The 10,344-nt window shown below is 43.1% G+C and overlaps 1 protein-coding gene across 1 annotated transcript in view; it reads right to left on the reverse strand.

The window, feature by feature from the left end:
- Window positions 1-10,344, reverse strand: part of b4galt1 (UDP-Gal:betaGlcNAc beta 1,4- galactosyltransferase, polypeptide 1) — a 20,473-nt gene that overhangs the window by 4,467 nt on the left and 5,662 nt on the right. Inside the window, exons 2-3 of the mRNA XM_015371510.1 lie at window positions 8,785-9,020; window positions 802-989 (exon numbers count right to left, since the gene is read on the reverse strand). Of these exons, the coding sequence (XP_015226996.1) occupies window positions 802-989; window positions 8,785-9,020 (424 nt within the window). The remainder of the gene's footprint in view (window positions 1-801; window positions 990-8,784; window positions 9,021-10,344) is intronic.

Raw genomic sequence — 10,344 nt, forward strand, 5'->3', positions numbered from 1 at the left:
TGTGTGTGAGAGTGCGAACTGTCATAAACAGGAAACAGGAAGCTAGAGCCAGGGCACATGGTGTTGCTTCAGAGACCATATCTTCCTCTGTGGTGTCTCTGTCAGCACTTCCTGTTCCTTCTAACCCCCCCAACCTCAAGCTAGTTTTATCTGGATGCTTCAGACCACAGTTTAGAGTCTCTGCTGGTTTTCCAGCAGGTTTATGAGGTAAACCACAAAGATGAACAGAAGAGGGAGTTGTATAATATGGTGAATTAAAAACATGGTTGGATCTTGAGAAGATATAAAGATTAAGATCAGTTGGATCTCTGCACAATCTCACATTTTTAGCTAAATAAACAGCTCCAATAAGACAGAGGTTAAAAAGATTTAATGTTTTTCCATGTCATAAGTTTCACTCCTGTCCTGCTCCAGATCGGTTTTCCTTTCCTAAATGTGAACTCAAGCGTTAAGGAGAAGTTTCTCCCCTCAGTCATGGTCCACTGTTTACGGCACATTTAGGCCCAACACCACCTGATTAGTTTCTCCTCGCAGTCACGGTCCACTGTTAACGGCACATTTAGGCCCAACACCACCTGATGTTAAACATTTCAGACTTCCACCAAGCTGTGTTCCAACACTAACAGCCGGCAGAACCTGGCCTGCGGACAGATCTAAACGTTTTCAGCTGTGATGGTTCAGAGCTGCATTTTATGACTAATGAAATGGAAACCTGCAGACAATGAGGGTTCAAGCCTTAAAGGTTCTATGAATGGCTCTAATCCTTCCTGTAGACTGCAGCTTTCCAGTAACTAATCTTACCTGAAGCCAAACTTGTCCATGGAAACAGACAGGTGTCTGGGCTGACTGAAGCACTTGTATATGTTCCGGTCATCCATGGGGATCAGGTCCACATCGCTGAAGACAAAGCAGTCGTAGTCATACTCCTTCAGAGCCTCCGTGTAGCCCACGTTTAGCAGCTTGGCCCGGTTGAAGATCTCATCCCCATCCTGACACACATACACACAGATCCATCAGCAGAAGCTCTAGTGTACTGAAGAAAGGAATGTTTGGGCCTGAACAACCATCTGCAATATGAGACCGAATGCACTGATTAAAAACGTCATCAGAAGAACGGACTTCCTGTCAAAACAGGAAGTAGAACAACCGCTGCTGTCTAAACATTCACCAAGTTTGAAGCAGCTTCTATTGGGTCCCTTGCCAGAAATATGGATCATGTCAGACCCAGTTCTTCAATCACTGATCAGGGTCAAAGACTAGATATAAATGTTGTTAATGGTCCCCAAAGCACTGGATGGATTTGGTAGGAAAGACATTTCTGAGATGCAGGTAAGGTAAGAACCATATAGAACATTCAGGTCTTTAAAAGGGAGAGTGTTTCAAACAAACTGCACAAGTTGTTCACAACGTGTTGGCTTCTTTAGGGCAGGACTGAAAAAGTGACTGTTTACAGCAGCTTTGGACTAAATCATCAGTATGATCACTGATTAGTGACAAAGCTTTGGTTTCCGCATCTCATCATTACTTTCAGTAATAATCATCTGACATAGGAAGGCACCATCATTTCCTTAAAGCAGTCAGCCTTGTAAGAACTGAGATGACATGAACTTCTGCCCCTCATTTACATCCGTCAGGGTTTCACATCAACATTATGTTTCCACTGAATACTACCTATAACTACCTGACTTGGATAAAGATGAAGGTTCTTAATACATTTATTACCTGGGCAAATAGGACATGTTTTTGTTTTTTGTTTTGAGTTCAAAGAGATGGTTATTTGGGAAAGTATACGAGCTTAATATTAACAAATTAGCATTTCTGTAAGTAGTATTTGGCAAAACCAAGGAGGGTTTATGATTATTAAGTCCAACATTAAAATTAAAACATTGAGGAAAAAATGTAATACTAACTAGATCCCGACCATTTTTCAGTTGTACCATGGTTGCAGGCATGTGTTAAAGATGAGCAAACAATTCATTTTCTAATACATTCTCCAATAGGACATTAAAGTTAAGAAAAAAATAATAATTTCAGCTGAAATGTGCACAGTTATAATAAAGGCCTTAACTAAGCTGAACACTAGCTTTTTGACATCATGTATTTAATTCCCTTATAATTTAAGTAAATCATTTTAAAAAAAAAGTTTAAAATACTTAACTAATTACTGGACTGGCCTTCCAATGTGGACCGCATACATGACAGTGCCCTGTGACTGCTGATTTTTCTCTCTCCACGAAGGAAACTTCAGACCAATCCTTTATAATAAGAGTTGTGATGTTTTAATTGTACCAATCGGTATTTCTATCAATAGTCATTGTCATTAACCATAATTTTTACTTGGTTTTAATTCATTTTTAACTTTTTTTTTTTTACTTAGTTCATTTCATAAAGGTGCAGAAGAACTCACAGCTGCAGAAGACAGCCACCTCAGCCTGCAGAGGTTTTCTAAATGGATCATAGTTGCTACAAATGAGCCAATAAATACTTTTTTCAAAAAGATGCACCTCTGAATTTAGACACACCTGTAATGACAAGTTGGCTAAAATAAGCTCTTCATGTTTTCCAACATAAATTACATAATAGTTTTCTCACTTTATATTACTTACAATAACATAAACAGAAAGACTTATTTATACTTGAGTAGCTGCCGTCCCCATCACTGAGGTAGCTAAGGGGAGAAAGGAGCAGTCCTCAATGCCAAATCACTGCCAGCTTGCAGTTATATCATTACTGCAAGAACTCTGCAGGGCAGCTGGAAACTTCTCTCATTGGAAAAAAATGTGCAGCATAAGAGGTCACTTTTTCCGTTTCACTATTTCTTATTCAGTTACATCTTTTATTTTTATTTTTTTTTTATGTTTGATTTTTCTTTGCCATATTTCTTTTTCATTGCCACTGTTTACGCTCTATGGATTTATAGGCAGTAGAATAACATTACTTTAAATCCATCTTAGACAAACTTTGTCATTTATTGTCAACAAAATTTCGATGCATACAGGTTTTCAACAGTGAATGAGCAGCTTTCATCAGTGAAATGACCTTTTCCATTTCGGCAGTAATCAGAAGAATATGGTGCAAATGCACTAGAAACAGAAGATTCGTTATTTAGTGCAAATATGATTTGTACAAGTGTGATGCACAGTCCTGATTTGTGACTTGATCAGTTGAACAGTGTGATGTCAGTGGGGAAAAAGCTGTTTCAGAATCTGCTGGTCCTGCATCAAAAGAAGTGAAGCCTCTTCCCAGAGGGCAACAGTCCATGGTGGGGGTGTGAGGGGTCATTGATTGTGTTACGGGCTCAGGACACGCAGTGCTGGGATGAAATGTCTTTATTGGAGGGGAGTGGAGCCCCGATGATCCTCTCTGCTGTTCTCACCACTCTTCTGACGTTCTTCCAGTCTGAGGCGCTGCAGCCTACACACCACACAGCTGGTCAGAACACAATCTTTGGTGCTTCTGCAGAAGGTGGTGAGGATGTGTGGTGGCAGGGGGCTCTCCTCATCCTCATCCAAGAAGTACAATCGCTTCTGTGCCTTTTTGACCAGTGAGGTTATGTTTATAGTCCAGGTGAGGGTGTCTGTGATGTGCACCCTCAGGACTTTGGTGCTGCTGGCCACCTCTAAAGCTGAGCTGCTGATGAGCAGTGGAGCGTGGTTACTCTGTTTTTTTCCTGAAGTCTACGATGATCTCCTTCATTTTCTCCACATTCAGGATAAGGCAGTTATCTCTGCACCAGCCCACCAGCTGCTCCACTTCCTCCCTGTAGTCCTGGTCGTTGTCGTCTCTGATGAGGCAAACAGCCGTGGTGTCATGTGCAAACTTCACAATGTGATTGATGGTGAACCTGGGGGCGAAGTCATGTGTCATCAAAGAGAACAGCAGGGGGCTCAAGACGCAGCCTTGAGGAGAGCCTGTGCTTAGTGATATGACATTAGAGGGGTTCTATCCAACCCGGACTGACTGAGGTCTGTTTGTGAGGAAGTCTATCAACCAATTGCAGAGGGTAGTGCTGAAGCCCAGATGTTCCAGTAGTTTTCCTATCAGATGCTGTGGGATGATGGTGTTGAAAGCTTAGCTGATGTCCACAGCATCCGCACGCGGGTGTTCTTCTCCTCCAGGTGTACCAGGCTCAGGTGAAGAGCGGAGGAGATGTTGTCCTCAGTGGAGTGGTTCCGTTTCTAGGCAAACTGGAATGGGATGAACTTTGGGGGGAGACTAGAGACGATGTGTTCTTTAACCAGCCTTTCAAAGCACTTCATCATGATGGTAGTCAGTGCGACAGGCCTGTAGTCACTGAGTGAGATGACCTGAGGCTTCTTTGTGACCAGAATGATGGTGGCAGACTTAAAGCATGCTGGCACTATGGAATTGGTCCAGCGAGGTGTTAAAGATGTCTGAGGACCAGCCAGCTGATCTGCACAGTCCTTGAAAACACGCCCAGATATGTTATCGGGGCCTGGGGCCTTCCTTGGGTTGATTCTCCTCAGTCTTCCACACATCAGCTGTGTTAAGGCAGAGTGCCTCCTCTCCCTGATGGGGAACAGCTTTTATTGCTTGTGTGCTGTTTAGTGCCTCAAACCTTCCATAGACATTGTTTAGTCCATTTAGGAAGTCAGCATCAGCTACACCCACCGGGGGAAGGGTGTGTGTATGCCTTGCCACATTCTCCTGGTGTTGCTGGCACTTGCGGAAGAGATACTGGATTTTCTGGCTGTGGTTGTGCTTCGCTGACCTAATGGCACGGTTAAAGTTGGCTCTCACTGTCCTCAGTGCCTCTCTGTCACCAGGCTTGAAGGCAGAGTTCTGTGCTTTTAGCGATTTTCGAACCTCTCCAGTCATGGCATACTCATCAATATTGATCTTGTTATCATAAGTTGCTGCAGCTTTGAAAATGTTCCAGTCAGAGCATTCAGAACAGCCCTGGAATGCCTCCATGAACCCCTCAGTCCACACCCTGACCTGCTTCACTGTTGGTTTAGCCCTGAGGAGCTGCAGCCTATATGCAGGAATTAGCCTGACAGATAGGTGGCGGTAGGGCTGCTCCTAATGCATCTTTTATGTTAAGGTAGACCAAGTCCCGAGTGTTCTGTCCCAGAGTTGGTAAACATGTTGGTCCACATGTTGGTAAAAATGAGGGAGAATAAGTCTTCAAATTAGCCAGGAGAAAAAAAAGCCCTCTGTATGTTCAGATTGAAGCTCGGAGATGGTCTGCTCAAGAACACTCATGGCCTCTGTAGTATTAGCGATGGGGGGCACATATACAGCTGTGATGCTAACAACAGTGAACTCGCTAGGCAGATAGAATGGTCTGCAGTTAACAGTCAAAATCTGGATGTTGGGAGAGTACAACTTGGTGACCAAGCTAGCATTTTTACACTAGCTGTTGTTTATGTGAGTGCACAGCTCCCCTCCTCTGGTCTTACCGCTAAGTTTAGAGTTCCAATTGACGCCGAATAGTGAGAGCCCCTGCAGGTTTACGGCATTATCCGGTACTGATGAGTTACGTCGTGACTCGGTCAGTTTGATGGGGCGGCAGTTACTTATCTCTTTCTTTGAAGAGCGTTGGAGTTGAAGATGATCCATTTTGTTTCCAGTGAGTGGGCTTTGGAGAGCAGGACTGAAAGGAGCGGCAGTCTGTAGGAATTGGTTTTTAGCTTTACTGTTAGCCCATCTCTGCAGCACGTTTTCGCAGCCTTGCACACCATTTTTCTCTTTCTCTTTTTCCGGCATGGTCTTCTCCATGAGTCCGCTACACTGTGTGAGTCTGTTCGAAGCACTCTGAAGCTTTTAAAGCAGTCAAGAGTGGCTGTATTTACTTAGCCAAGAAAAGACACTAGTTATCATTAGCTGCAGCAGGTGCTGGCGGTCAGAGATACAGGATTGATGCATAGTTTGTAGTCTTCTGGGCAGCATATTTTGAAGAGTTTTCAAGAGCTGCTTCAAGTTGCTGCCTGTGGGCGTTGCCCTGTTCTCAAGCACTATTTGAGATCTGCACATCTAAACAGGAGGACTCTGGTTTCCCTCCCTCAAGTGGTTGGAAATGAATAAAAGAAACCTTTCTCTGTTATCTGTGTTTCAACAGAAAATCCTTTTGGGTCATTGCAAATGACGCCCAGCTCATCACCGGTTCAATAATAAATTTTTGTTTTGAGTTTTTACAGCACTAATGGCTCATTGGCCGTTTCTCAATATGCGTTCTTGAGCGTTCTCGTGTGCTCATGACACGTCATCAGCCTCAGCCCGAGCACTGTTCAAATTGCAGAGAACGCCAGACCGAGAACGCATCAAATCCCCGGATGTTGTTCTCGCTCCGCCCTCTTTATCGAGTATGCATCAGAGCAGACTTGTCAGTTCTCGAGACTGGCAGCTGTCCCAGCATGCACTGCGGCAGTAGCAGCTTTAAATGGAGCGCTCTAATGAAAGTTAAAAGTTATTTTCTGTTGCTGTTGTTCAATAAAAGTACGTTTTAAGATCCTTTGAGGCGAGAATATGATACTTTAAAACATGACTATATGGTCCATTTACTGATTTAATGCGTAATAAAAAAAAAATTTCCGAAGTTGAGAGGACTGCGGCAACCAGAGTAGCTCCAAAGCTAGCGGCAGCCATGGCTAACCGCAGCCCGTCTGCAGCGGCCCTCTCTAGGCAGAGCCGCGTGTGAAGCACCGCTGGCTCTGATGGCGATTTTTTTTTGTTTTATTTGGCTAAATGTTCATTTGATTTGCATTTATCTGACTGTGTTAATTATTATTCCCCCACTAAATGAAAAAAGTCAGAATTTATTAGTATCTAGAGACTATTAACAACAGGAGGTGAAATGCAGCTCCAGACGAGCCAAGTGTGTATTGATGTCACAAGTCCATACTTTCTTGTGTTCTTGCCAAGACTGGACTTGCCGAAAAAGTGAGAAACGGCCTTGGACAGTAGGCGAGTACTGGACTAAGGTCTACGTACATGGGTCGTGCGCACTAACCACTGCTCCACTTGCATGTCCTAATGCTGAAATTTTAAGTTAACATGGTTACCGTGGTAACCTGTGATTAGTGTCATGCAGCAGATTGTTCATCATTTCATACGGCATGATTGCAGCTTTTAGATTATCATAAATGGTTCAAATGTTTTATTGTCTTAAAACAGCTTCCTGTAACATGAGATGACCACTTCCTGTTTACAGATAAAAAAGTGTTAGTACAAAGCTCTTAGTTTGTCTAACCTGGACAGGTAATCCATCAGCTCAGCAGATTCATATCTGTAACATGTTTATTATTATTATTATTATCATTATTTGTGTTTTGTTTTTTTAATCGCAGGGGTTATTCAAGCTATAATCTGAGGTGAAGCGAAACCTAAACTGTAACTGGATTTTTTTATTCAATCTGAAATCAAAGAACCGATCTAGCTTGTTTTGCTGGTTTTTCTTCATTGTTTACCTGTTAGGTGTGTTCTGATGGCTGAAACAAAAACCAGCAGCAGACAGGAAAAACAGAGAAGAAAGCTGAATTACCGTAGCGACCCCCTTAGCAACACCCGCTGTAGGGGTGGGTCTCAGCAGCTCCACAGCCATTGGTCAGAAAGGCCTGACATGCAAAGAGAGGGGGAGGGGCAGGCGAAAGGGAGGAGCTTAAACTGAGGAGGGTGAGCAGAAGGAGAAGAAGCAGAAAGAAGAAGAACATAGTGAGTCAGAACAGCAGCAGAGTGAACACACATGGTTACTGCATGAACCGTGTTTAATATCTGAATCCGTCAGTGAGTGGGCACACACCAAACATGCACCTGGATCACCGTTTAGGTCAGCATCACATGCAGTCCAGCTCTGGGAACCTGAGGGACATCTGGTTCTGCTACACAATTTAGCTCAGGTTCAAAGTGATCCCAACCCTGCCAGAACATGTAGCTGCAGAGTTGCAAGCTCCTTCAGGCAAATGAAGGAGCTTGCAGCTCTGCAGAGGCAAAGCAACTCCCAGCAGGCTCCAGTCAGGTAATGACAGTTACCTGGACACAAGCCCCACCTCTTCGCCTGAGGCTTCCTTCTGTAACCAGGTTCCTCTGAAAACACCTGGATTAGATCAGCGAGTCTGATACTCTGATATGCAATTTAGGTTGGATCATTAACAGCAGATGTTCTTATAACATCCATTCAGCTGACATGTTTTCACCTAGAAGTAAATCTGTACGTGTCTTTGGTTGAATCTGGATAATCCTGGCTTGATCCCGATGTAATCCAGGTTTCCTTCCTCGCTAATCCAGCCAACCCCTTACTGAGTCCCTTGACAACATTCCTACCGGAGATCAAGACTTGAGCTTTGCATGTTGAACTCACCTGCTCTGACATGCCTGTGTGCTGAGAGAGAGAGCTGGACTAATCAGGTCTCAGTGAGCCCATCCCAATAAAACCTGGTGTTAAAAATCAGAAAAGTATCACCAAAAAGTCACCAGGATGATCCGATTTAGACAAACTGTGCCTTTCTGAGGACTTTCGTGATCAGTACTGGGTCTACCATCATTCAGCTTTGACTCAGTTCATCAACTGGTTTACCTGTTCTGGTTTAGCTAAGCCACTCTAGGTTCTACTGAATCAGAACTATGAGTCACCGTTACCCCTTTTAAACAAACAAGTCAATCCCTCATCGACCTGAACTAAAGACGAATCAAGTCACAAGTTAACGTCCTGGTACTGAAGGAGAACGACTTCAGGCAGGTGGCTGTGGGTTACAAGGTGGCTCTATGGTTCAGTCAGTGGGTCTGTTCAGTTCTGTCAGTCCTTGCCGCGCTGGTGTAACCTACCTGGTTAATGACATACACGCCGTAGTCCAGCTGCTGCCTTTGCAGAATGGGGTGCAGGTAGTACAGCCAGTACTTCAGGTGTTCATCTCGCTTGCGGAAAGGGATAATGATGGCGACCTTCTGCAGTGCCAGGCAGTCTTTGGGTTTAAAGCGGCCGCCCGGCTGGATGTTGGGGTTGTCTTTCTTGACCTGCTCCAGGCTTACAGGGATGTTGAACTCCACCCTAAGAGGGCCCACTGGAAACAGAAAACAGGGGAGTTAAACCATCCGAGAAGATTCTTCAGGCGTTTTGTAAACAGACTGCAGCTGCTCGACCTGTGACCGAATACATGCAGAGACACAGAACGAAGGTCAACTGAGATTACAGCAGGATGTAAGCAACAGACGAGGACAGTCGGAGAAATCAGACATTATTGAATCATTAGAGCCCGAAACCAGAGACTGTCACCACAGCAAAAAGCTCTGAGGTCTAGATTTTGTCATGTGGAGAGAGTAATTTGCATGTAAAAACCAATATGAACTAAAACAGGACTGAAACACAAACTGTCTCCCTTCTGTTACACTGTAGGTACCGTGAACTCTGGCTGAGATTTAAAACTCTAACCTGGTTGGACAGTAACAATCACAGAAAAACAAAAATGTATCCACCAACAAAAAACCTGACTTCAAGGTTAAGTAGTACAAAGGCTTTGTTTGTTTCTAGAGTGAGTAATTTGCAGTGACATTAAGTCAAACAGAGAGACAGCCTGAGGGAAAACAACTCTCTGCGTCTGTTTGTTTTTTGCTATTACTGCCCTAAAGGTAAAAGGTTAAGCAGCTTCTGCCCAGGACTGCAATTGCAGTATTGGTTGAAAGTAATTTTATTTCAGATTTTTAGCAAAATTGTTCAGCCCTGTATTGAATTATACCAGCCTGCATCTAAAACCTCCCATATTTTTGCATTGATAGAAACACTCTGCTTCTGTAACTCATTGGTTAATATTACATGGGTCAGTTGTTCTTATATCTATTATAAAGGACTATTATTCTCTCACTAATATCACTTGATCAAACTATTTCTAACATTACAGACTACAAATTAATCAATAAAAGTAGGTGTGATTTGTGCTCATCTTGAGAGACTATCAAAGCTGCAACATCGCCATTGTTAAGAAATTAATAAGTATTACTGGGACAACTGTAACAAAGCTTACTGGAAAAAAGAATTCCAAGAAATGCTGAGTGGTCCCTGTCCTCACACTGTTGTTGAAGATGGGGAGATCAACGTAAATACTCTTAAAGGGCCTTGGCAGAGTGGGTGATGCCTCTGGATCATTATTAACCAACATGGGCTTTTGAAACCAAGTGCTCCTTGTTTAGAATCTTTGTAGAATTTAAATAATTTTATTGGATCTCTTATGTGTTGTGTCTGCAATTAATAAGGTGCTATCAGACACATGAATGTCCAAATCAAGGATTTGTAAAGCATATATGTACATACATATATCCATCTTCTCATCTAGTCATATATACATATATATATACATATATACATATATATACATATATACATATATATAC

Source organism: Cyprinodon variegatus, unplaced genomic scaffold (genome assembly GCF_000732505.1).
Source record: "Cyprinodon variegatus isolate N-32 unplaced genomic scaffold, C_variegatus-1.0 Scaffold59, whole genome shotgun sequence".
Taxonomy (NCBI): domain Eukaryota; kingdom Metazoa; phylum Chordata; class Actinopteri; order Cyprinodontiformes; family Cyprinodontidae; genus Cyprinodon; species Cyprinodon variegatus.